The 27,929-nt window shown below is 37.1% G+C and overlaps 1 protein-coding gene across 1 annotated transcript; it reads left to right on the top strand.

Annotated features, from left to right (window-relative positions):
- LOC145775744 (uncharacterized) lies at positions 1 to 27,929 on the top strand. Its single transcript, XM_082587105.1, has 28 exons — positions 1 to 67; positions 2,644 to 2,893; positions 3,782 to 3,906; positions 4,391 to 4,496; positions 5,039 to 5,178; positions 5,344 to 5,495; positions 6,376 to 6,572; positions 7,203 to 7,349; positions 8,746 to 9,196; positions 9,438 to 9,525; positions 10,507 to 10,910; positions 11,406 to 11,537; positions 12,394 to 12,456; positions 12,718 to 12,843; positions 13,907 to 14,120; positions 14,677 to 14,758; positions 18,945 to 19,049; positions 19,951 to 20,144; positions 20,256 to 20,373; positions 21,887 to 21,983; positions 22,723 to 22,870; positions 23,118 to 23,280; positions 23,605 to 23,743; positions 24,785 to 24,912; positions 25,357 to 25,486; positions 25,804 to 25,936; positions 26,209 to 26,350; positions 27,754 to 27,929. The coding sequence occupies exons 2-28, from the start codon at positions 2,646 to 2,648 to the stop codon at positions 27,860 to 27,862; spliced, it is 4,281 nt and encodes a 1,426-aa protein (XP_082443231.1). The 5' UTR covers positions 1 to 67; positions 2,644 to 2,645; the 3' UTR covers positions 27,863 to 27,929.

Here is a 27,929-nt window from a genome sequence, read left to right as displayed (position 1 = left end):
CAACATTGAATTTAAAGTCCAAATTCGTCAACTTTTCTGCATGTGAAGGCGTTGCTTAAACCTGAAGGTACCGTAACAATGTTTTTTTTTTAGTTTATAACAAAATAGGCTTATATTTCATTCTAGTAAAACCGTCTAGTATTTTACTTTTGTTTGCGTCCAGATTCCAGAAGTTACTAGAGTTGCCAAATACATATTTATTTTAATACACTCTGAACAATACATGATTGATGTTGAATGGAGCATTTGCAAATATAATTATTATGCATAGGGGAAAGTAAGGTAATATATGGGTCAGTTGGTAATATTGTCCTCCGTTGTTTGGCGCAATGTAGGAAAAAGCTTGTGGTCACGGTTTCTGAACAACTAAAAAGAAAACTTAGTGACAAAGAAACGCAAAATTTGATGAAAATTTTATTTGCGTGAATGCATCAGCGTGATGATTGGGTTTTAGAAGGAGTTGTTATGATTTTTGCTTGAACCCAAATAAATTAGGCTGCAGTCAGGCGCGGATCTAGGAGTTTTTTTTGGGGGGGCCAGAAAATTTGAAAATGAATTAAAAAGTAAGAAAAAGAAAAAACAGATATGAACAACCACTGGCGTAGCCAGGAATTTGGGGGGTTTGAAGGTCGGCGGGCGAAGCCCGACGGCGTGTTCGCCAAAGGCGACACCCAGCGGCGGGGGGGTCTGGGGGGCTTCCCCAGAAAATTTAGAAAAATTACTTTGAATTTGGTGCATTCTGAGAGCATTTTCAACAAAAATATGGGTATAAATATTCCTGTAAAATGGTGCTGTCCGGTGGCATAGCAAAAGGATAAGATCATGTTTTCTTCGGCATTTTTTCGGTAATAAAGCTAAGTCTCTATGTTTTCTTGTTGCTAATTCCTGGCTGAGATGTTTGAATGTTTGTTATTGGCAATACTCGCTCTTTTAATGCAGTTTCGCTTAAAATTAAGCAAACTTTGTTTTAGAGACATGGATACTGAAAGCATCATTCTCAATATCGTGACGTCACACGCGTGCCAAAAGGGGTTGTAAGTCCGCTGTGGGACTAATATCAGCTGTTTAGAAGCATATCAAACCATTCAATAATTTCTCACAAAATTTTGGGGGGGCCCGGGCCCCTTGGCCCCCCCCATAGATCCGCGCCTGGCTGCAGTGTTAAAGCTAGTGCGCGTAGAAAAATGGTTAAAAGCTTATAACATTCACAGCATATCCGTACACAACGTAGCAGAAAGCTTTTAAGTGATTGATATGTTTATATTAGATTGAAAAATAAAAAAATAACCTACACAAGATCGTGCTGTTATGTAATGAGGGCCTCGTGGTTTTGTGTTGTAGCTATGGGCTATTGGCCCATGTTACACTACTGGCAGTGAGACTATATTTATTGCAAAGTTTAATAAAAATGAAAATATAAAAACCAGGACCAAGAATGGGCGTATGAGGCCTGCTACTAGATACTGTGTGATGTGTTTTTGGTGTGTTGCTTTGAAAATCTTTCACTTATTTTTATATATTTAAGAACTATAGATAGTTAATTGAATCAACATTAGATAAGGAACAGATGATTTTCTTTTAACCGATTCGGTGGTCTATATTAAGTTACACAGTGTGTAACCCATATGCACAGCAGCTGTGTAATATGGACTACCGCCAGATCAAAATTTAACGGCAGTTTGTGCCGGAAATGTAAGGTTTTTGTTCTTGGCTTTCTAGCCACTTCTTTGATTTTATCAACAAGCCGGGTTTCGTGAAAAAATAAGTTAATATGTGAGAGCTATCCCAATTTTTGTTTACATGGCCCATGTTTAATTCTTTTCCCCTATCACTTTGCAACACAAGTGGATAGTAGCGCGCTACTTTTGTAATGCCGCTACTAGTGTGTTTTTTTTTTTGGTAGCGGCGGTACAGTTTTGTTGCAGTAGGCCTATGGCGGCGCTACATTCTTCTAATGAATAGGCTAGAGGAAAGGCACTAATTTTTTTTTCACTCGCACTTCCGCTATACCCACTACTTTCCAATTTAAAGTGAAAGAAATCACTCGTTTTTGAAGATTTTTTATGAAAACAATGCGTGAAAAACTCAAGACAGAAATCATTCGACTGTTACTGACAAGAGTGACACCAACACCAGTCACGACCCTGGGGATGAAATTTTTGTGTGTTGGCGCCATCTATGAAACGTCAGTAACCTACGAAACGAAAAGTAATTTGCAGAGGGCTTTCTTTCAGACAGAAGCAAGTCCTTGAGCTTTCCTAATAGCAAGTTAAAATTCCTGTTCATTATAAGTACAACAAACCCATTCCTTCCAGTGCTGTGGCTGTGCCATTGCTGTGCCATTGCTGTGGAAAGACTTTTATCGATTTGTAAAAGACGTGCTGAAGCCAAAGCGGATAGGACTCAATGTCTCGCATTTTTAAACCTATTAACCTAGCTTAGCATGCTGTTTTGCATGAGCTTTCTCAACATTTCGGTTAATCAAATCCCATGGTCGATTGCATAAAGCTCGCTGGAAGACATAAAAATATCTCTTTAAAATTAATCTACCATAACAAGGCTGTAGGTCTATAAAATAGGCTACTTAGGCTATGTTGTTTTAAGTTTGGTTTATACACAATCTAATCAATTTTCAAACTGCAGCAATGATGGAAATGCAAGAAATTTCGGCAAACCAGTTTCACTCCAAAATGCGGGATGATCCTGTGTTTCGTGATTACTTCAACAAATTTTGTTGTCTTCCAATTTTTGGTCAACGTATTGCATTCATGCACCGAAAAATTAAATTTGCCTTTGATCCTTCACCGTTAAAAGACATGCAAGATTGTTTCAAGGTGCAGTGCAGCTTGGTGCGGGATTGGTTGATGCAAGAAAGACTGCCATTTTTTTTGCGGTAAGTAATTAATTGACAAGAAAATATTCTGTAGCCTAATTCACCTACTTTTTACAAAGATCGATTGGACTTTCAAAATATTTTATGTGATGCCTGTGGATGACTCTTTCTAGCTAAAATATGTTAAATTCCATCTCAATAAGAAATTTGTATGGTAATCTCATAAGGGTGAAACATCCCGTTAAAGTTTTTAGTGAATAGTTGCTCTATTGATGTCAATTCCAAAAGACATAGCGTGTCATGCTTTATCAGGGTTTCAGATAGACTTGAACTTTCAATAGAGTGACAAGAACGATTACGTTGTTTGTGAAAACTGCTCGGTTTCAGTAACAACTTTTAGATTTTAGATGAAAGTTTTCTGAATAGATCTAGACAAAACAAACCCTACCATATTATGACGGGCTAATATTAGCCTAAATCAATTTCAAGTTATATAATTTTCACTTTGCGTGAAGCTACAGTAGGCTGCAGCTTCTGGAGAAGTCGCTGGTATTTATTATTTTCACTTATTGATTTATAGCTTAGCTTAGCCTACATATCGGTTTGCATCGTTCGTGTGCCCTTCTCTTGTATCATGGTCCAATGCGACAGATGTTTGCAGGTACACCACTTCTTTTTTTTAGAACTGATTTTAAATATTTAAATTTTTTCATGAGAATTGTGTGGCTATTGGCTAAAGTTAAGACCAACGCTTTCAGCAGGCGTATGTCTAAACCACTTTTTTATGTTTGCCACTAAAAATGAGAACACTATAGATATATTGATTCGGGCATTCGGCACTATACATTGATTCAATACTTTGTTTGAATATTAGTTTAGTTTCTGCATATTGGGGTCTGCGCTTTTTATTGCGGTTTACCAAGCCTAACAATTATTTTAATATTTCAGGTCTAAGGTCGTTTGTGAGTTTCACCTTGTCCGTGCTCTTTTGGAAATGAGATATATAGGAAAAAGGCAGTCAAAAAAGCACAGCATGAGGAGATACAGCATACGTTCCAATGATATGGATAAAAGTGAGTGGTAATAAACGTATCATGCAAATTTAATAAAGGTTATTACTAGGCTAATGTTAATAAATCTCATTTTGCCGTTACTATTCAAATTTGTGAATGTATTTTCAACCATCACAGTGAAAACTATGTATAGGCTACGCACCACTTGGGCAATGCGTCCACAATGAGTGAGGTAAATAATAAATTCAATGTAACTTCTGTAAAATATCCAATTCGGCTACTTATCTACGCGTTGCGGTAAACGCATTTATCTAATCTGCTTCACTTTAATATTTTGGTTTACTGCTTATTTGTTGACATTGCAGTTTGGGAAGTGAATGTTGCGATCCAGGTCACACCGTCACAGTAACCTTTAGCAGTTGCCGTAAACTACTCAGAGAGCAAATCAGTCGCTTTTTACATTGATTCAACGTCGAATCAATTTAAAAAACGACTGATTTGCTCTCTGGTAACGATAGACTAAAAAAATGATTTTTTCTTACAGTCTACTATATGCTGGATGATTTGAAAAAACGCCATTTTGTGAAAGCGGGTCATATGAACCGCTTGAGGCGCATTGTCCAAGCTTCCGCAGATAAAGGGATCATCAGGTATTAGTTTTAGTTTGGTTTTTGAATCTTTATCTTCGGACTGACAAACCCATGATAGGTTATTCCTGATAGTTTTGCATACTTGTAGAGGCTTTAACGCAGGGCCGGTTACCGAGATTGACAGAGTGAAGTTTTCTGATTGTTGAAGTGTTGTTGTCGAAGAATTATTCCTTTCATTAGGTGCCGCTAAATAGAGAGTAGGCTAGTTGTTTGAATGGGTTGCTCAAGCGCAGGCCCCGAGATTTGAACCACCGCCGCTTGATCTTGAAGCTTCTTCGTTCCTAAAGTCACGCGCTAAATAACTGAGCAATCTGGGCGGTTCGATATTTGGCAAAAATAGCTTTACTATAGCTGCACTTTTTTTGCATTTTTTATTTTCATTTTTAAAAGCAAATAAAACTTACTAACTTCAACATTTTAAGTTTTCTTACCAGTCTGCCTTAGATTTTTGGTAATCTAACCGAAATGTTAGACCAATAGGCAATTTACTTTCTACATATTTATTGGTACCAAGCCGAAGTTTAAGATGTTGTGATTTCCAGTTTCTGGATAGAAGCCTATCATATACGTCATATTGACGTCGACAAGAGAGCGCAGGTACTAAGAAAAGTGCAAAAAAGGTACCTGATGAGTGCCAGTCCCAATTGTTTACCGCATTACATTTTAAGAAAAGCTTATCCAGGTGACTCTTTATAAGATTTTTGTCAATTTAAACCTTTAGCCTATGTTTCTAGGAAATATGTTGTTAATAACACTTGTTTTTCGAGAGAACAATACAGCCTACAAAGTTAGGCTTGTCATACAGAGAGTGGACTGATTTAAAAAGCGGCGTATAACATTATTTCAGAGTGGAATGCCTTGGACCAGTATGGATTTGATCTCAATCGTATTATGAAGCTACAATCATTGATACTACGCAGGCTACATTGTTACTGGTTGCCAACGTATCTGGTAACTTGTAAAAAAATTAGCGCGAATGAAAAGGCTTTACTTGACAAGGTAGGCCTACTAGGTTAGGAAGAAAAAAAATACAGAAATGCTGCTGCCACATGTAAGTCTTATTGAACGTGAAATAACGAAAACTAAAGCACTAGTTCTTCAAAAGTTTTGAAAGCTATATAGGCTACTATTTTCACCTTTTGTTTTAAAGTTAAGTTACTGTGCTAAATGTCAGTAAACTATTCAATCTAGCGTAGTCTCAGCGCCGTTGTGAGGATATTTTATGCCCGGTACCAATGAAATCTTTGGGCCCCAAGCCAAGACACTTCCTTAGAAAAACGCAACATATCCAAAGAAATGCGATGGTTTCTTCGAGCTTCCGGGCTTCTTGGAAAGGTTACGGACCGCCAAAACCATCTCAGGCCCGGGTCTAAAAGTCCTCCCTGGATCCTCCCTATCAAGGCTACTGCGTAGCCTACTAGGCCTAACAAAGTGCTGCTAAATAGTTTTGATGCAGGCTGCTTTAGCTGCGCATGTCCAATGAGAATCCACTTTAACTTGATCATTTCTTCATTTATAAAACAGAATGTTTAATCGCTTAAGTTGTAGAGAAATCTGTAGTTTATCTTGAAATTGCTGAAATTCACATGGATATTTTCTGTTAAGGGATAGCCTTTGGTATTCCTGGTTACAAATGGAAGAAACAGAAATTGCTATCCATTGTGGGAAAAGATCTTAAACCCTAACAGACAGACACAGTCATAAATTATAGGCCTGGCCTATCTGCAACAAATATCCAACTTATTATTAATGACCGACAAATTTTCTTGGTAAAACGCTTAAAGAATTGCTTAAATCGCACAGTATCAAGCCTATACACTGTATTTTAAAAATAATTGAAAGTTAAAATCAACTGCTCTTTCAATTTCTTTAACTTCAGGTAGACATCTTGAACTCTTCTGATCTTAGAGAAGAAATGATACTGAAAGCTTTGAGTAAAAGTCCATTTGCTCGAGTTATTCAAGACCCAGAGGCTGAAATTAATGCGGCAGCAAGAAGAGCGCAGAAGAATAAAGAATATGTTGTTTTTGAAGATGACGATGAGGAAAATATTTTAGTCACAGAAGAGCATAAAGAGTACGCCTAGATACATTAAAGTCATATTTTAGTTTCAAAATTAAAAGCATTAAAAGCATTACCTTTAGGCGATGTTTGATTTTTCATTATTAAACTGCACAAAAACTACACATAGGCCTACGTTGGTCGCTGGCTCTTGCTATTTGGAAGTTGTAAAGCAGCACGTCTTTTGTTGAACCAATTAAACTTACCACAGGAAAACAATAATCTAACTAACTTTTGTAGACATTTTTATGCATAACGATGGGCAACATGGACTTAAATTATCTTCACTGTCTTTGCCAAATCTCTACTGTAAATATTTACTGTAATTCAGCATTAGGCTACTTGGAATTCTATTAGAAAAAGAAAATTAATATGTATTTGAATTCTTAAGAAACCGCGTTTACTAGAAACAAAGAATAATGTTTTTCTAAAAACTAGTAAATAGATCTGTTTTTTTATTTCTCGACACTGTATTTTATAGCGAGGGATATGTGGTTTGATATAACAGCAAAGCAAACTTATGCGAAGATGCTTGTACTCAATGTTCAGCGTGGTTGTCGTCAGACCAAGGATTCCACAAGTCTAACGTAACTTATGCAATTGTTGGGTTCAAAGTGAAGTAAAAAAGTTGTTTATGTTGTGCAGAGAAATCTGGCACGACGAAGACAACCAATCGCCTGGAGTTTATAACAACCTGATGTCTTCAGAACTTCTTGGGTCGGAAAACATTGAATTTATCCACGATCACATTTTTGGGAAAGATTACGATTACGCTCCCGTACTGGAAATTAAGTAAGTACAACAAAAGTTAGTTGTAGTAAACAAGAATTTGCATTTTGAAGGGAATAGCCTATCGTAGTTGTGTGCGGCCTGTAATATGGTACCGGAGCGAGACATCGATACTGAGAGAGAGTGAACTGGCAATTCTGAGAAGAACGGAAAGGGCAATGGTGAGAGCAATGTGTGGGGTAAAAACGACAAACGAGAAAATGACTGAAGAATTGATGAATATGCTAGAGATGAGAAAGACTAGACCAACTTGCAAAGACCAAAAATCGAGTAAGATGGTATATGAGCATGAACAAGCACGGAAAAGAAAAGTTTTCTTCGAAATGCATTGACATTAAAGAATGACGCAGACGAGATCGACGATAACGAAGGTTGGACTGAAGGGAGAATATGCGTGAAGAATACTCCGGGAACATCATTAAACATCCATGGTAAAAGGATAGACTCTCGGCTTCAGAAGTTCAAACAAACAAGTGTGAAGACACTAAACGATTAAGCTGGTCATATGTGCTCTATGAGTTAAATCAGGTGAAGCGCCTGGCAGGCTCTAGCTGGGGGGCGAGGGCTGACACTTTGCGAATAGCAGCCTTAGCCCTTGTCTACTCTTCTGCAGAGTACTGTGCACCTGTCTGGTGCCGCAGTGCTCACTGCCACAACATCGACACTGCCATAAACAGCGCCCTGCGCACAGTGACCGGATGCCTGCGTCCCACACCATTGGACAATCTCCCCATTCTCGCTGGAATCCAACCTGCTGAGCTTCGTCGCGAAGGAGCCACTCTGTCCCTCGGTCGACGGGCACTGGAGCCTAACCATCTTCTCCACCACAAGATCTCTGCCTTCCCAAACGGGCACCCCCGCCGACTGAAATCAAGACACCCATTCGTGCCAGCCGCTCGGCTTCTGATCAACGAAGCTGATGAATAAGACATCTCTGCGGCTACTTGGGCGGACCATAAATGGAATTCAGAATGGAGGTCAAGCACCACCAGACTCCATTCATTTATCTCCGACGCCGACACACGCCCCATCGGCCTGACACTACAGAGACAGGCATGGGTGCGCCTCAACCGTCTCCGTACGGGCGTCGGCTTTTCTGCTCAACCATGCACCAATGGGGAATGGCTTCTTTCTCCTCCTGTGAATGTGGTGCCGAGGAACAGACCGCAGACCACATCATCAATGACTGTACCATCTTCAAGCCACCTAACGGAGTGGAAGGTCTGCGCGTCATGGATGATGAAACTAAAGACTGGCTGCTCTCTAGCAGCCTTCCAGTGTAGTCCGGGAACATCGTGGCCCCAGAGGCTCAGACGACGACGACGACGACGACGAGTTAAATCAGGTGAAAAACATTAAAAATTACAATTTAAACTTTTATCTGTATTTTTATTTCTAGATCGAAGAAAGGAAAAATTAAACAACATATACCTGTAATGGAAAATACGGAAGAGGAGTATGTGCTCTATCCTGGAAAGAAATTTGTCGTAAAAAGAACAGGTTCCTCTTCTTCTTCGTCAAGATCCTCCAACGAGGAGAGTCAATCTTCTTCCTTGCATAAAAAAAAACTTAAACGATTAAAAAAGCATCTCAGTTTAATTGAGGAAAGCAATAAAACTTCAAAAAGGAAAGAAAAAACTCACAGTTATCAGCAAAAAAAAAAAGTAATAAAAGAACAATCGTCTGTTACTAAAACATTATCCAGCATTGATTCCCTTCCTAGCATTAAGCAACATCGGTATTCTCATCCAATTCCTCCGAGAAAAAGTAAAAGTGATACCTTAAGTGCACCAAAGAAGTCTCCCAGAAAGTCTCTTTCCGCTATCATAGAGACAACAAAAAAACATGAGGTAGTTTTTCTTTTTATTAAAGTTTCTGACAGTCGATATACTGAATACTGAGAAGTTTTACTGTTTTTTACCACCTTAATACTGTTTATATTTACCACCTTAATACTGTTTTTTACCACCTTAACGTTAAGAGCGTAACTAGAAACAGAGATGCACCATTTCATTACCATCACACAGAGCTTGGACATTTTGTTGTTGTTTTTAATGGACTAATTTTTAAGCATAGCTTCTAATATATCAGGTATCGTTTGAGGAAGACAAGCTAACTTCCAAAACAAGTTGCCGGGTTCATTCTCACATTTCTAACTCGGATAGTTCATCGTCTTCTGGTATTCTGCATACAATCAATAATTGCGTATCTTTCATTTAATATTTTATTTCATTTAGTATTGATTATTTACTTAGTATTTTAAACAAGTGTAGGCTATCTAAAGGTATTCGTAACAATTAGCCTACTAACTGACCTGGTTTGGTATGAAAGTTGTATAATTTTTAAACTCTTAACAAGATAATTCTAAAATGCCGCAGGTCATGCAAACATGCACTGTTGCTTGAATGAGTAAAATCAACTTGACTATAAGTAACTTGCTGCTTCTTACAGTTTTCCCTATTGTAAAGGTAGCTTTCTCAGTAGGCTATCTTATTCAGATAAAACTTATTAAATTTTATTTGAATAAGATATTGAAAAAGACGCCTTCACAGCAGCGAAAGCTCGAATTAAAATAAATTATTTACACATTTGAATGAACCTTGCTGGTTTCATTTGCTTTATTATAACCTACTGTATACTCAGTCACTTTAATTGCATCCGAAGCCTATACCACGCATCTTTGTATATTAATTGATCGAATTTCCTAAGTCCCACTAACTGAAATAGAAGGCAACAGACATCAGCTGTTATTTTATTGCACTTATAATGTTGCACTCAGTAGTTTTGGAAACTAATCGTCAAGAGCTATGGAAACTACTGCACAGCATAAATTAACCATGGCGACATACATTTTACGAAATTAACCTACATTTGCTAGACAATAGTGTATGCAATTAGAACAATAGCAATTTGAATAACCTAAATATTGCCTACTGTTGAGAACTAATAGGCTACATTTTAAAATGTGTGGGGTCAGCATAAAATATTTTACACTGTTATTTTAACATGTCAGTAAAAAGCGTTTCATGCACTCTATGTTTCAAGCAAGGCTGGAACCAGGACATAACGCTTGCAAGGGTTAGGTGAATAATTTAAAATTGATTTACTGGAGTGCTGCCAGGGTTAGTTATAGCATGATTTACTAACGAGCGAAACCCAGAATTTAGTTCCAGCGAAGAAACATCAAGCAGTACGGGAAGTTCTTCCACTGATGAAAGTGTTACGTCATCATCTTCAAGTTTTGATTCAACTTGGGACAAGTCGAGTCATACTCAAAGCAACTCAAAAGAAACACTCGCCCCAGATGTTATTTGCCAACAACTGGCTCAAGCTTATCTAAAATTGAGGGATGTTTTAGCCTCAGATAAACTAGCAAGCTATCCCTTTCGAGACTTTCTATCAAAAGAGAATAAACTTGTGAACTTTGACATGCGAACAAAGGCAGAAGGCGACTATATAACCTATGAGCAAATAGCACCAACAACGGCTTACGATGTTTGGAGAGAAGTGGAGACACTGAGGACTCACTATTGTTCTATGTCTTCACATGAGCTCAAAAGTAAGGTAAGTTATGTGGCCAGCCAAAAACGAGTTTTATAAAGTTTACGTTCAAACTCATCATCATCCCATTTCGGTTTTGTTCCCACTACGAAAAGTGATCGACTTTTTTTATGCAGCCATTCTCTAATCTTTCTCTTCCCTTCATTCTGTCGATCACACCTGTTCTCTTTCTCTTTCAGTTCGATCTTATCAATCTCATAGTTTACATGTTTTTTTTTGCGCTTTTTGGACTTTGAAATTTCTTTCATACGCCTTCAAATCCACGACTTTCTGAGTAAAGATTTTCTTCCCCACTATTTAGCACCTACCATCCTTACTACATTTTTCCTTCTAATTTATTCATCTCTTATTCTCTAGTATGCCAATCATTGTTTTGTTTTTTTGTGGTTTTTGCCCCACACGTTACGTTGTTTCAAAGTTGAAAAAACTGTTTAGTGTAAGATTTAAGTGTTAAGATGTTTTAGTGTGCTGGTTTTAAGGCTTTATTTGCTGTTTTAGTTCAACACATTTCTGTCTTCATTTTCAACTAAACCATCATCGCCATTTCATTGTTTGCTTGGAGTAACCATTCAAACTGATTGTATTTTTCCACAACTGCTGGAGACATTGCAAACGCAACTGGAAAAGCAGGTATCTTACCGTAACGTATTTCAAACAATTAACCGTAAGTAGCGGTGGCCGACACCCATTTGCATTTAACTTGGTAGCTCACTGTTCATAGCGCCAAAGATCAAAAGGACTGCTCGTCGCTTACCGCAGCTCATGTACTCACTGTCGTATTTTGGGAGTGCTATTTTTTGTACGGGAATTGCAGAGTGCAGACATGGGAAAATTTGTACCCGCGGACCAGCTCAGGCCCGTTTCGCTGAGTAATCTAGGTCGCTAGACAATTATGATACAAAAATTGCAAGCACCCACGAAAGCACTGGCAGATAGAAGTAGGAAAATACCCAAAACTTATAGTTTTTAATCTAAATTGCCGCGTATTAAACTTTAAAACTTCGCCCACTTCTGATTAGGGTTGGACTATCCGAATAAAGGTTATCTATTTGGCCGTCATATTTTTGCTATCTTGTTTAAGTTTGTCAGTTAACCAAATAGGATTAAAAATACAGTTGCCTATGCATTTTTCACTTTTTTAGCAAGACTGATTACACAGGTCAACAATTCGAAACCAACTTTCTGGTGCATAAACAAAAAGATTGTTTTTAGGGTAAATTGGGGTCGCTGAGTTTGGAAATGGGGTCCGTTTTCCTGTATCAAATCTTTTTTTTTTCACTACAGCCATCACACTTTAAAGTATGATGGCTGCAGTGAAAAAAAAATTGTAAATTTTAGAAACAGGAAGGAATATTTTTAAACAGGTGTCAACAATGCTTGATGTAAAAGTACGTAGCTGCTATTGCTTCAAATAATACTTTCTTTTAAATGGTTTTTAAGCATTTTTGTTCAGTCGTTGTTCAGTTTTGCAATTTTGACCTTACAGATACTAGGACCGGAGTGGACACAATTTGCAATTGAAGAGCAGAAAAACTTTCGCGTTTCTGTCGTAAGACCATTAGCTCAACCTAGCTACTGCAGTAGGCCTACCGTATCCTATTAGGCTACTTATACTGTATTTTTTGGCAGTTCGGCAGATGTAGCATCACTAACTTTACTTAAAAAGAATTTTCTTTTTAAACAATTAAACTTGATGCCATCATTTTTCATTGTAGGCCATATGTTAATTTCGGTTCAAGTCTTTGATAGCCCATTCGTTGTACTTGTTATGGTAGACTTCAACACTCCAAAGTTCTTTTTAAATTGTCAGATGACCACGGAAAAAAGTACATTTCCAACAAGATACTCCTATCCCAATTCTCTTGCTGAAATCCGAGCCAAGCCGATTCTTCACAAACCATTGCTGGCCAAAACACCAGAATATTTTTATGATAAGGTGCTGTCCAACAGCATTACCGGTAGTAGGTTGTATAATGTATAGTGGTCTTAACAGCCACCAAGATCTGCACTGCTAGAGCGATTTATAATAAAGCTGAACCATTAGGAATTTGTTCATATACTTGTCCCCGCTTATTAATCCCACCTCGAAACCAGAAGATTTTGGGCTTATTAAGTGAGTGGGCCTATTGAGCGGGAGACGAATTTCTGCCACTCGTATACGCATAATTGACTGTGGCCGACTGAACTATGGCTAAAAGTTGTTAAATCTGTTAACAACTGTACACAACGATCGGTTCTTCCGGAAAATTGTTGAATTAAGAAACAGTGGAATTAAGAACTGTTAGCAGCGTAATAAAGTATGAAATCGTCGAAAGCAAGACAAAAAATAGTAAATTGTGACGCCTATTTATACAAATTCAACCAAATGTAATAAAAATTTGACTTAATAAAAGGGGTTTTGGGATTATTAAGCGGATTTTTTTACTACAGAAATAATTGTGAGTGATTCCGGACAGGACCAAATTTGGCTTAATAGGCGGGGACTACCGTACTGTATTAGCCTAGTTTGTATGACATGAATTTGTTATAAAATACTAATTTATCTTGAGAATTTTACCTTGACGAACTCTGTAAATCTGAAAACACATTCAAGGCTATTGTAAAACTTAGTTTTGTCCGTTTTCTACGAGTAGTAATTCTGACTAAAGTAGCCCAAGCTAAACAAAGCTAAAAGCACATCAGCTCTTAAAGTGAAAATATCTTGGCCTGAGACTCCACTTCACTTCGAAACAGCGAAGAATTAAAAAAATAAAATGTGTTAAGCTTTGAAGTAGCCTACCATAATTTAAAAGTTGGCTACTGACCGCGCACAAAGCCTCCAGTTTATTACCGTCAAGCTACAGTAGGCTACAATATAGACTAGAGCTTCTTATTGTCTTGAGGAAGTTTGACAAGATCACATTAGCCCATATATGTCCTGTATTGAAATGAAAATGTACTGGAACGTTTGCCACGAAAGTCATTTACAAAGTTTTCACTTTATAACCAAGTACGCGTAGTTTCATGAGCTGGTAAAGGTTGGGAATCTTGGTACTTTGACACCGAACGGGGGAGGTTCCATGAGGTACAGAGTTGCCAGAGCACATTGGCTTTTCATGAATTCCATGGGAATAAATATCCAAAGAGATGACAAAGTTTTGGAATTTGTTGGTGAAGAAAGCAGCGACGAAGAAGAAGGAATTCCTCCGCCGAAACCAAAAATATACGCGAGACGTAAGTAAGTGCCTGCTATCATGCCCCAGCAACGTATATAATAACTTACAAAATATAGAGCATACTACACTGCGCCCGTAGCGTAGTCAGAAGGGAAATATAAAATTTACCTTTCTCTCCTTGAGGTATTTGTGACGTTACTATAATTGAATCAATAATACTAAATATTGTTATAATCATCATTCCATATTGTGACATCACACGTCTCAAAGAAAGGTACTGACCATAGGCTGCTTTGTAACTTTAAGGCACAAACAAGAAACATTTTCTACACTGTGTGATGACATTTTGAAGGTAGACTACTTTTGTTCGCAGTAAAAATGCGATAAATAAGGATCCCCAGGTCAGCAACACCGAGCCCGATACGATAGCGAAGCCATTCATTTCAAACGCCGTGGTTGAATAAAGAATGTTTTTTGGTGAACTAAGTTTTAAAAGTTCATAAGCTTTTTATTACAATAGGGTCATATTTTCTAGTTGAGTTGTGGTAATCTTTTCTTAAATTGTTGCTTGAATGCGCATGTTTCAGGTATCAAAGTTGATTTGTGTTATTTAGTTCCACCGTTGGAGCCTAAAGAAATTGCCAAACGAAGCGCCGTTGAATATCCCCGTCGTGGAATTGACTATAAGCAATGCGTGTAAGTAGCTATTTTTGATCATTGTGTTGTCTGTACTCAAACGCATAGCCTGAAAATTTCTAAATGCAGTAGGCCTGCCTGTATATGATAAATGTTGTGTTACCTGTAGTTACGAAAGCTTAAAAAATTCTGCTTTATTAAACGTTTTAGATAAAACTTAGGTTGCAACTAAGGCCTGCTTGTACTGATAGTGTTTTCTCTTATGATGATGCTCTATGTTACTCCCATGTATCACAAATAATAATGCCATGGCTTTATTTATTGTTCTACAACTGCTAAGGTCTTATAGCGACAGGGCTAACTTCATTTTGTATCAAATTTGCGATGTCATCATATGATTACCCGACTTATCTTCGCTGCGTTGTGCAAGAAATGAACACAATCGGTTCTGTTTTAGTAGTAAGTAAATGTTAGTTTCGACTTGTAAATGTAGTGACGCTAGATTGGGAGCACAATTTTCTGCCGATTTGAGCAGGCGGTTGATTTGAACCAGGAAGTGACAAAGTGTAGTTCGGCTAGATTGTGAGCACATTTTTCGGCCGATTTGAGCGGGCGGTTGATTTGAATCAGGAAGTTTTTATGTGATAGTTTGGAAAACATGGAGAAACAAATCTCACCAATCTATGTGCCACAACCGTATGATTATAAACCATTCTATGAGGCTGAACAAGGCTTAGCTAAAGAATCAAAACTTAAACGTGCTACAGCAAAAGTTGTTGACATCGCCAGGACTTTCAATGTGAAGCATGAAATTGGATTTAATCCTCACTTAAGACGAGCTTCATTATCTGTTCGCGTCGGAAGAAAAGCGTTTCATCCTGAACAACTTTGCAAAGTCGCGAAAAAGCTAATTGTGAAACAACCGTTTTTTGCTTTTCCCTCCACGAAAAACATCTTACAAATTTTATACTGGAGCAAAGAAGAAGATTCAAATTCTTATCCTCATAGCCAACACATCCAGCGTATGAAAGAGGAGCTCCTACCTCAACAAATTGATTTGAATTTTACCAGTGGGAAAGTTTACGCGCCAGCTGCCTATCTCTCTTATATTATCGAAGGTAAAGTGAATGTGAAGGTTTATCATGAAGCGTATCCCTTGCCAACTCCAGAAGACCAACACCAACTACAAGAAATTTTGAAATATTTAAAAGTCCTAAAGGATCAATCACCAAACACTTTTCGACCTCAAAAACGTATTAAATTAGATTCTATTCTGTGATTGTTTTGTATGATTTGTCAATAAAATATGATTGAAACTACACTATATCTTGTTTCTTTTGTTTATTGATATAATAAAAAACAATATAACAAAGGTGTTGTTCTGAATTTTGGAGCGTTAATAAATCGTGTAAATAAATATTATACCGTCGGTGTTGTTTTCTGTATTATCGAAATATACCACACACAAATTGTAAACAGTTTGTTTTATTGGACTGCACGAGCAAAGAAATTGTAAGCGGAGTTACACAGCAATTAAATCACAGCAAATTATCAAAATTAATACACAGCAATATCCTTCATATTTGATTTTCGTTTGGTAAGTAGGTATCATCTTGCAGGTATTTCTTTTGAAGAGATTTTTTTTGTTAGATTATTGAAATATCAATACTGTTGGATACTGTAAAAACTGTTAAATTTATTCGTACAAACAAACAATAACAAACTTAAAGTAATGTTGTTTTGAAAACGTTGTTATTCTTACAATCTTTAAATGACATCATACAACCAAAATTTAATTTCCAGGTAAGTTATACTTATCCAAATTACTATCAATGATTCCCTAAAACCACTGTTGCAATGATCTTTATCAAACAAATGCTTAGCAAAATGATAAACACGATAAGCTACACAGATCTAACTGAACAATAACAAAGCAGGAGGTTCTTTGTCTTAATTTAGTGCTTGTGTGTTGAGTTGTATCGTCATGTTATTATCATAGAATGGTTTAGTTGTAATAAGAATCATAAAACAAAATCGTAAATGTTATTCCTACATGATAAGCCTAAGGTTAGGCCTACGTCATTATTCCAGATTAGTTACATTTATCAAACGTCACTAAAGTTTTAGCTGAAACCACTGTTACAGCGAAACGGAGACCTGGTAAAATAAAGGTTTACCGAAACCAACATAAACCGAAAAAATGATTAAAATGCAGTATTTATTGCTGTTCAAGATGATTAAATGTAGTATTTATTAAGCTTTTTGGACAAGTCATAGATTATAATAATTATAACCATCATTCGCTTTACAATAAACAGCTTTATGAAAAAAAAAACATGGCTACAACCAAACCGATAAAAAGTTAACAAAACTTTTATGAAATTATCTTAATTAAATCCTACATATTAACCGATCTATAATTTTTAAGTCCATACGCATACAGTATCTTAGTGTCCATTCTGTGGTTATCTTGGTTCATCTGTTGTCTGTCATTCTTGCTACATGTCCCGCCCATTGCCACTTTAGGTTTGTTGCTGTTTCTATAACATCTTTGATACAAGTTTTGTTTCTGATGACTTCATTTCTAATCTTGTCTTTTCTATTTATGTTTAATATTATTCTTTCCATGTTCCTTTGCGCGCTGCCAGTTTTCTTTTTTGTTTTGTGAATGACCATGTTTCTGCTCTGTATGTTAATGCTGGCAATATTACTGTGTCCATGATTTTTATATATTTTGCGTTGATATTTCAAATCGTGATGTTCTATATGCCTAGAACCAAAAGATCTGCAGTTTAAATCAACAACACTACATTGGTTATTTTGTGAGATTGGTATTTTTATTTTGGTTGAACAAGAAAAGTCAAGATCCAACAGTATTGATATTTTAATAATCTAACAAAAAAAATCTCTTCAAAAGAAATACCTGCAAGATGATACCTACTTACCAAACGAAAATCAAATATGAAGGATATTGCTGTGTATTAATTTTGATAATTTGCTGTGATTTAATTGCTGTGTAACTCCGCTTACAATTTCTTTGCTCGTGCAGTCCAATAAAACAAACTGTTTACAATTTGTGTGTGGTATATTTCGATAATACAGAAAACAACACCGACGGTATAATATTTATTTACACGATTTATTAACGCTCCAAAATTCAGAACAACACCTTTGTTATATTGTTTTTTATTATATCAATAAACAAAAGAAACAAGATATAGTGTAGTTTCAATCATATTTTATTGACAAATCATACAAAACAATCACAGAATAGAATCTAATTTAATACGTTTTTGAGGTCGAAAAGTGTTTGGTGATTGATCCTTTAGGACTTTTAAATATTTCAAAATTTCTTGTAGTTGGTGTTGGTCTTCTGGAGTTGGCAAGGGATACGCTTCATGATAAACCTTCACATTCACTTTACCTTCGATAATATAAGAGAGATAGGCAGCTGGCGCGTAAAATTTCCCACTGGTAAAATTCAAATCAATTTGTTGAGGTAGGAGCTCCTCTTTCATACGCTGGATGTGTTGGCTATGAGGATAAGAATTTGAATCTTCTTCTTTGCTCCAGTATAAAATCTGTAAGACGTTTTTCGTGGAGGGAAAAGCAAAAAACGGTTGTTTCACAATTAGCTTTTTCGCGACTTTGCAAAGTTGTTCAGGATGAAACGCTTTTCTTCCGACGCGAACAGATAATGAAGCTCGTCTTAAGTGAGGATTAAATCCAATTTCATGCTTCACATTGAAAGTCCTGGCGATGTCAACAACTTTTGCTGTAGCACGTTTAAGTTTTGATTCTTTAGCTAAGCCTTGTTCAGCCTCATAGAATGGTTTATAATCATACGGTTGTGGCACATAGATTGGTGAGATTTGTTTCTCCATGTTTTCCAAACTATCACATAAAAACTTCCTGATTCAAATCAACCGCCCGCTCAAATCGGCCGAAAAATGTGCTCACAATCTAGCCGAACTACACTTTGTCACTTCCTGGTTTAAATCAACCGCCTGCTCAAATCGGCAGAAAATTGTGCTCCCAATCTAGCGTCACCACTTAGCGTCACTACATTTACAAGTCGAAACTAACATTTACTTACTACTTGTTTTTAACGACAAAACTCAATTTATTTCGAAACGTTGTCTAGTAAATTTGAAGCAACTATAAAGATTTTCGCTGCAGACTACACTTATGAAGATTGCACATAATTTTCAACCCCTATGAACAACTGACTTTGTTTTGTCATCAGCGTCTTACGAATGAGAACTCAGCAAAAGCTAGAAGGTCAACCATTGTATCTTCGTCCGGTGAAAAAACATGGAGTTGTTCTACAAAGACCACCAGAAAGGCCAAAGTAACCTATATTGTAATGAATACAATTTAAGAAAACCCATAAATTTAATTCAAATGCAGATAAGTTGCACTTTCAACCAATAGTTGAACCATTCTGGCATTTTATTTCAAAAATTCAAAAGAATTTTTTCGGTGATATGATAACCCAATATTTTGAAACTTTTCGATTTTGTTCGCTAGTTGTGCTAGCTGTTGTTCGCTAGCCTGTGCTAGAATGAAATGACATGAATAAAACAGAGTAGGCTACCGTTCTGCCTCGCGGAGTACACGACAAAATGAGCGAGTGGTAATTAAGAAGGCATGATAACTGCAGGCACCTGTGCAAGGAGTTGCATAGCCTTTATGCAAGCATCTTTCGGATTGGCCCATGATCAGAGAAAGATTCGCAAAAGATACAAGATGACTTTGTAAAGGAAAACAATAAGATCAGCAACCTCTCATGCACATGCAGCTCCACACAAAGTGAAAATTACATCACTTTAAAATCCTTTTTTTTTTTATAATTTGAAAGAAAATATCCCACCTCTAGCCTACCCTAAAGCCTACCTACTGTATACCTAATAAAGCAATATTATTGTTAACTGCAGACAGAGAATAACTGTTTCGATTTTAGGCATCTCTTCAATGCAGTGAAATGTACAATAGGCTTGTGTTTCATTTTTCGGGTTGATATGACTTTATAAACTTTCTATTACAGTATTTTGAGAAGTATTTCTTTTCAATACTCCTTTGGCTACTATTTAGTGGAATGTAAATTATTCTTTCAAACTTCCAAAGAACGATTGATGTGAGCCAAAACGCTTGCAGTTCTTTTTCTTATAAATAAAGCCGTGTGGTTGATTGCTTTTTTGTGCGCTCATGATACAACAAAGTAACTTCGCTATCAAAATTTTATTATGTAGATGTCTAGACAATGTTTTGAGGGACCCTCTACATTATGAGTTCTTTAAGAGATACATGAAAATGCACAACTCGGAAGCCCCCTTGCTATTCTGGAAAAGTGTTGAACTTTTAAAACGGACTGAAAATCCAATGGCACGACAAAAGAAAGCTCAACAAATCTTGAAGAAATTCTTCAGCAGGGTGGCTGGAGGAGGTAATGTAAACTGAAAGATTCTGTTTATATTTAATTACGTTGTTTTTTAATCTATGTTTTATTTTAGGCTGTTTATTGTCATAGCTATTCTGACTGTGCCTGGTCCTACAGGTATCATGCTGCAGTGCCAATCCGATGTTATAAAGGAACTAACAACTGCAGATACCGTGACAACTTCTATGCTGGTTCAAATATCCCTTGACGTTTTCAAAAACATGGAGAAAAATTGGTACGTCATGGCGTGTGGTATGAAATTATTGCTTGATAATCATCATCCATTTTGCTTCAAAAAAACTTGGTCTTCATCCCGAAACATTGCGGTCGACCTGTTGTCTCTACATTTTCTTTGGTTTTGCTTTTGTTATTTTTCCTGTCACTACTTTATTCCAAATTCGCTTTGTCAAATTGTTCTCATCTATTCGTTCAAAATTTCCACCCATCAGACAATGACCACGCAAGTAAGCTTCAATATCCTCAACATCAGTCTAAGACATCATTTTTAACTTTGTCTAGAAATGTCTTGCCATATATTGGTTTGGTTTTGAATCTTTATCCTCGGACTGACAACGCCTTGATTGGTTATTCCTGGTAGTTTCGCATGCTTGTAGAGGCTCTTGACGCAAGGCCGGTTTCCGAGATTAGCAGAGTGAAAGTTCTCCGATTGTTTAAGTGTTGTTGCTCGGGAATTATTCCATTCATTAAGTGCCGCTGAATGGAGAGCAGTCCTGAAATGCGTTGCTTAAGTGCACACTGCACACTGACACCCCGTGAGTCGAACCAGCGCCGCGTGATTTTGAGCCGGGCGCATAACCACTGAGCTACCGAGGCGGACAACATCATACGAACGGGCGGACACATCATACGAACTATCCTCATATCTGTCATTTGCATTCGCCTAATATCTGTTTTCTTCATCGCCCAGCATTCACTTCCATAACACATCACGTTTCTTACACATGCTTTGTAATGTATAACCTTCTTTTTAACCGCGAGAAAGCATTCTGTCGCAAAGTGTGCCTGACAATTCTTACTTTTTCCAACCCCCACATATCCTTGCCGTCACTGCTTTGCTGGTACAATTATCTACTACCAACAAATCTCCAAGATAACGGAACTCGGTAACACTTCTAATTCATCACATCCCAATTTCACATGCCTCTCATACGTTCAAGTGGCTGTACAATACCCTCACATCCTCTACATTCAAAACGCATCCCACTCATCAATTTTCCACGAATGCCTGAACATCTCTTGTCCACCAAATATTTGCATATATATCCCATTTTCACTGCTGTCTCAGCTTCCTGGTACATTTTCATCGGTTGATAAGTTGCAGAGATGTTACACAAAAGTTTTGGCAATAGGCCTACAGTATTTTCACAAATAAATTTGATGTGATTTAGGTTTTAGTTTTCATCAAGCGATCATTTGTGGCCATGATTTATGTGTACTTGTAGGCTACAAGCATAAATTGCTTTAATTTCTTATGTTCGAGGTGATGAAACGTTATCTAAACTGAAAAGGTGTTGTCAAGAATTGATATTTTGAATTAGGCTTTTGTAAGGCTTTCTTATTTAGTGACAGGCTATGCACGTTCAAATATGGAATTAGCTTAATGAATTTGTGACTGGCTAATAGGGGCATTGTTATCTTTATCAAGTACGTTCTGACAGATCGTTTGTTGGAGGCTAGTTTTATAATTTGCTGTCAACGCAAAGTAACAATCAAATATGATTGGACAGGGCAGAAAGATACTTCAACACATTTTCCGAACCTTTTATAGAGGAAGAAGAAGAACCAATTGTAGAAAAGAAATTTGATGTCCACGCTTTTAAAACTGTAAGGTCCTTTTTATTTAAAATCGATTTACATATATGTGAGTTACATTAGTATTGTTCAAACGATTTCTCGAAAATCGAAGCGCACATTATGAGCAATGCAAAATTGCGCTTGACCTTGATTGATGGACAGTACCTTTGCTGCGCAGTGAAAATCAAGACAGAGAAGAGATGCTTCTTAAGTTTGATCCCTTGTCATTTAATTTTCTTCATCAGCTTGTTTTAATAAAATAGATCTGGATGCTTGTAAGAAAGATTAGGCTAAGTATCGGAGCGCAAGTAATGCGTCAGGACTTCATGAGAGTAACTTTTTAAATAATGACCTGTTTGTAAAATTTAAACATTGCACTCATTAATTTTCTGGTTTGTAATTGAATGATCAAGCAGTTTAGTTACCTTTCTTAGTGTATAGCCAATGTCAGCATTGGAAATCAAAGTCAACGATTGTATCGTAGCCTGTATGCATTGTTTTGGTTTCATACTAATACGTTTGTGGCTTGTCAGAAAACGGCGTCTTACTTGGACATATATAGCCTAGCTGTTTTTTTTTGCAAAACCTGCAATAACATATTAGAAGGCTTATACTTTAGAGTTTAGAACATCCATCTCTGTAGACACTTTGAAACCTTTGTTAAGGTTGTGGTGTGATTGTCCTTAATATCACCTTTTGGTTTGCTTGAAACCACTTTTCTTTATTAGTATCAAACGTATTTTTGGCATCCTACTTTATAATGTTACAGAGTAGAGTGTGGACCGTTTTGAGCGAATACATGCGACGGGTAGCAAGATTCTTAAAATGCATGCAAGATGTAAAGCAATATGATGAGTTTTACACATATCTCGCCAAATTACCACATCGCCCTGACTCTACTATCGTCGGAAGGAGAGGTAGCCTATAAGCCTAATTAAATTTGAGTTAACTTTTCCATTTAATCAACGCTTTTGAGAGTTTTTAACGTTTTTGATCATTTTGAATTTTAGCCTTTTAGGTTTGCATAGCTACCAAATATTTGGAACTGTTGGAGGGTGCACGGTTAGCCTACTGAGTAGGCCTAGTGTTTGGTTAATGACGGCCACAACAAGGTATTTTCGATTTCATCAATTAAAATTTCTCATGTAATACTCCATTAATCAGATGCTAGCAGCACAGCCATCTTGTTTCAAAAGTACGAAACTCTCTTGTACAAGCATAGAAATACTGACCTTGAAATCAAGCATAGGACGAAGCATATTAATGGAAAAACTGTTGCTTTAAATTTTTTGGTGAACGATCTTGCCTTTTGGATGGAAAATAGCAGGTGAGCAGCTGAACATATTTCCCTTTAACTTTTTTATTATAAATAACAGAGTTTTGTTTGAAGTCAGTCAAACTAATATTTTATCAAGTTTTTTTTTTAGAAATTGGGATTAAACTTGCTTGTAAGGAAAATATTCACTTCAATTTTTTTTGTTACAATTGGCATCATTTGGGTTGTTATGAGGTTTAACATTTCCGTCTGCAATATAACCTGAGGAAATGTAGGATAGGCTACTTTAAGGCGACTCATTCACTAATGACTGTAAATGGTGTAAAACCATGTGAAATCAATATCATACCACAGAAACACGGTTTATTTTTTCAGATACATCGCTTTGTATGATAACGCGACTTCACTGATTGAGTCTGGCTGTTCTTCGACTGATGATATTGAAGTTATTGCTAAAAAAAAAGATACCATTATCAAATGTTTCATGGATTCCTATGTTCCTCCTAAAATAAGGGTTGAGTTTGTTAACAGTGCTTGAATATTAGAACAGTATATGCGTGTGGGCATCTTTATATCTTGTGACTGTAAAAGCCTCTTTTAAAGCTTAGGCTAATAGGCTAAACTGGCAATTTTGCATGCTCTTAGAGGCTTTGAACCACGGCCTCGCAGGCCTGGTTGTGGAGATTGACAGAATGCTGGATTGTCCGCTTGCCGTTGCCTGTGGATTCATTCATTCATAAACTGCAAATGAATGGAGAGCTGCTGTCCCTGAAATGTGTTACTTAAGGGAACACCACGAAAATTAAGTAATCTTTTCTTGATTTTAAAGTTTTATTTGCAATTTGAAAGCAGAAAGAACAACCTTCCAAGCGGACAACTCAAGAATATCTAAAAGAATGATGCTAAGGCTTTTATTGCGTCTGGCAATAGAAGGCCTTCTGTTTATCGTAACTAATCGCTCTTTATCGCATAATGACAATTGGCACCGATAATAACTAAATAAACTTGCATTGCGCTATTAGCATCAGCTCTGGATATTCACTGCATGCTTATAATTACTTGTTTATTCAACTATCCGTATATTTGCTTTACGCCTAGCCTACTGCATGGCTTTGTTAAGCAAAACAGCTTATTGGTAACCTTTCAACAGTGTTTCCAAACAAGTATTCTTTAAATATGCTTTGTATAACATTTTCTAACTGTTTTCTGTGGCTGACTGTAGGCCTATCAGCAGCACTACAAAACTTTTTGTAATTTTAAAAGAGCCGCATGTTTGACGCGGTAGCCTATACCAACTACCGTTCTTCTAGTGTCGTGAAAATAAGAAAATCGCTGCATGCTTTCATATCTCCCTCTTTAGATGTCCCTGGGACAACTATATTTGGTTGCTGCATACAGTGCACAGCGCTTGTATTGTAGGCTAATAGCCTGTTGGCCATTTATGCTACATACTTTTTCGAGGAAACCAGACAATATGGTTTTCAAATTACGCTGTCGAGGTAAATGTCATTTTAAAGCAGATTAAAATCTTTGACTAATATTGGTGATTTAACAGATAAACATGAGTTCTGAAATGGCTGAAAAAATAACAAAAGATGCCATTCAGGAAAAACATCATTCTCGTTCAGTCTTTCATTCTGGAATGTTAGCAGTGTTTCCAAACATAATCTATTTTTGGACAAGGTACCATGCAGTTGTGCACCTTTAAAAACAATTTTTTTGTTTATTTTGGTCTTTATTGCAGAAATAGCTTACATTAAAATAGTTTTTTTATTCCTATCTTGTAGTTTCTAAAACCGTGCACAACCTTTTTTTGCAATGAAAAATAGGCTACCTACAGTATCAACAATCGTTCTCAGTTGTAACTTTGTCTGCTTAGCCGAAAGGGGCAAAATATTACTCCGACCGGCTAATCATTGTTAAAAATGGACTTCTTTGCAAATATCCTAAAGTAGAAATAAGCTACAGCATTATGCATGAAGTTGCGGTCAGGAGCCCTTTTTAACCGTGTACGTATGTAGCCTATAGCCTACCGACATAACTGAAAAGTCTATAAATTCTACTTCTATTACTCGAAGAAAAAATCTCTGTGAAAAAATTATGCCCTCAGTTAAGTTTACTTGACAGGTTCCGAAACGAAAAATTTTCCTACGTTTCAAAGCAAACCATTAAACGGCAGCACTACGCTACAGTCGAGGAGCGCCGACGTAAAATTAAACACGATGACATGATCAGGAAAGAAAAACTAGCTGCCAAAGTTAGTGTTGTTGTGAAAGAATTGAAATGGTTGATGTACCTAGTTACTATACTGTATAATCAACTGTATAATCAACTATGGTCGCCCTGTTCAAAACTGTATAATATACTGTATATTGATCAACTATCTTCGTTTTCGACGTAAACGCCGTCTTTTTTAACGTAGGCTACGGTAGCGTAGGCTACTTAAAATGCCATTTTTATCAAGTCCGTTGCACATGCCCTTACTAATTGCTCCCGTCCTAGTAAAGTAGCATGCATTGTGATTTTATTCTCAAAGACCATTTCGTGTTTTTTTTAAGATAATTGGTTTTTCAGGTTCCAAGAGCTCACCTTTCACAGATGAACACAAATAGGAGTTCTGTGAAGTTAGCCGATAGCATGAGCATGCTGCCAGATTACGTAAACGACTTGACCCATCGTCCATATGACAAAGTCAAAGGACTATTGCGTATGTTGACCTACTTTATTTGATTTATAAGCTACCTTTTAGTTCTTTTTTTTTTATAAATAATTATAAAAGGCTCGCTTCAGTTGCTTGGTAGCTTGCTACTCATTTGGTCGGTGAAGCAAGTAGAATAACAGGCCTATATTTTGATTCGGTAATACGGGGATAAAGTTGTAATTTGGTAGGTCTATTCAACAAGATGACGTGGTATAGGCTATCTTCATTAAAGAAATACTCATTTCAGTCAAGATTTATTTTCATTTTTCGACTTGCAGATAGCGATCCTCCAACGCTCCATTTTTCGTTAGAGCAAGGTTTAAAACTGATCCTGCCTCCACGAAACAGAATACTAAGCAACCTGGCCAAAAGAGATTCAGAAGTTGTAGAAGATGATTTCTTCCTCAAAGTTTGGACAAGGTATAATTTTTTCTGCTACATGAAGAGAAATCGTATTTTCCATTTTCTTCTCTCTTTCTGATAATCATTAGGTTATTTATATGTAATAAAGGTGGTCCATGCTTAATTCAAGTGTCGGGTATGAGAAGATAAACTTCTCACTGTACTCAAGCCTTCGGCACTAAAGAGAGTAGGGTGGCCACTGGCCAGTCCTATCTCTCTGACTCCTTTCCTGCAACAATTATGCCCACCCAATTTATTACACCCTAGGTAGAGGTGAGCGGTGTTTTCAACAACTAGCTGGAGCAGCGACTCGAACCAGGTTTGCATAATTGGAACGTCAATTCCTTATCCGTTGCGCCATCCCACCGCCTTGATTTATGTATAGGCTACTGATTCGATTAGTTGCTGGGTCTACCTTCTCAGAAGTTTTGAGAGCAGAGTTATCTTTATTGATGGTTAGCGTTTTCCCTTTTTGAAGCACCAATGTTTTTAAGAGAAAACAACCGTAATTGATATGCCACATCCAAAAGACAAATAAAAGCCTCTGATAAATTTGTCGAATTGTCTGAGATTCTGAATATCGAGCTCACTGCTGATATTACAACCAAACACGACCTTATGGAACGTTCTTGCTGTATTATTTTGTTTATTGACTTTTTTATTGTGTGGGATGGCGCGGCGGATCAGGCGCTTGCTTTCCAATCATGCAATCCTGGTTCGACTCCCGGCTTAAGCTGGTTGTTGAAAACCACCGCTCACCTATGTGCTACCCAGGGTGAAATAAACTGGGTGGGCGTAGTTGCTGAAGGAAAGGCGGCCGAGAGAAAGGAACTGGCCACCTTACTCTCGTTAGTGCCGAAGGCTTGGTGTAATACTATCATAGTAGCTTAGTGTACTGCTACCTTCTCATACCCCGATGATTGGATCGAGTATGGGACTCACCTTTACCTTTATTGTGTACTGTGTAGTGTAGGCTTATTGCGCCCCTCTGATAATTTGCAAGTATGCATTGGCCTCTCAGAGTTATTTGATACCCCCCTTGCTCTATGGGCTAGTCTATATTAATTTATTGCTTACTTTGCATGTGTGATATTCATTGATTGCTTAAAACTGCACTCCAGTTTAAAGTAGCCTACTATTAACAACCGTCCAAACTCTAAAGATGCTAATAAGGTTACTTCTACTCCATAAATCGGCTGCAAACGTTTTATCTCAAGTGTATCAACAGTTGTATCAATAATAGCCTAATTGGTGTTAAGCAACCTTTCTTTTAGCAAAGATGTAATGTGGCAACGTGGTTGATAAATTCCTCATTTTTCTTGATAAGTTTTACGCTGTTCATCTAAAATCCCAAGGCCGAGTACATGTTATATCTTCTGATAGAAGGGTAATCTTTTAAATTACTTTACCTTTTATTTCAGAGGCGCCAAAGTGGTAAATGTGTTTCGGCAAGGTTCGGATCCGCAGCTGGTCAATCTTGACAACGCAAAGAGACGGTTTAAGGTCAAATGCGACTTGATTGAAAGCTGACCTTTTGATCATTTAATGTTCCCTGTACCGTATCGTTGTGTAATTACGTGCAATTATAACTTGTATC

The sequence above is a fragment of the Aplidium turbinatum genome, chromosome 8 (assembly GCF_918807975.1).
Source record: "Aplidium turbinatum chromosome 8, kaAplTurb1.1, whole genome shotgun sequence".
In the NCBI taxonomy this organism is placed as follows: Eukaryota; Metazoa; Chordata; class Ascidiacea; order Aplousobranchia; family Polyclinidae; genus Aplidium; species Aplidium turbinatum.
Note: the sequence above shows the minus strand (reverse complement) of the source record. Positions and strands in the feature narration are given on the sequence as shown.

Excerpts from the sequence above, each read along its gene's own strand:
- LOC145775744 (XM_082587105.1), top strand. The coding sequence starts at position 2,646 with ATGATGGAAATGCAAGAAATTTCGGCAAACCAGTTTCACTCCAAAATG. Across the intron at positions 5,179-5,343 it reads TTTAAGAAAAGCTTATCCAG|AGTGGAATGCCTTGGACCAG; the intron begins GTGACTCTTTAT and ends ACATTATTTCAG. Across the intron at positions 5,496-6,375 it reads AAAAGGCTTTACTTGACAAG|GTAGACATCTTGAACTCTTC; the intron begins GTAGGCCTACTA and ends CTTTAACTTCAG.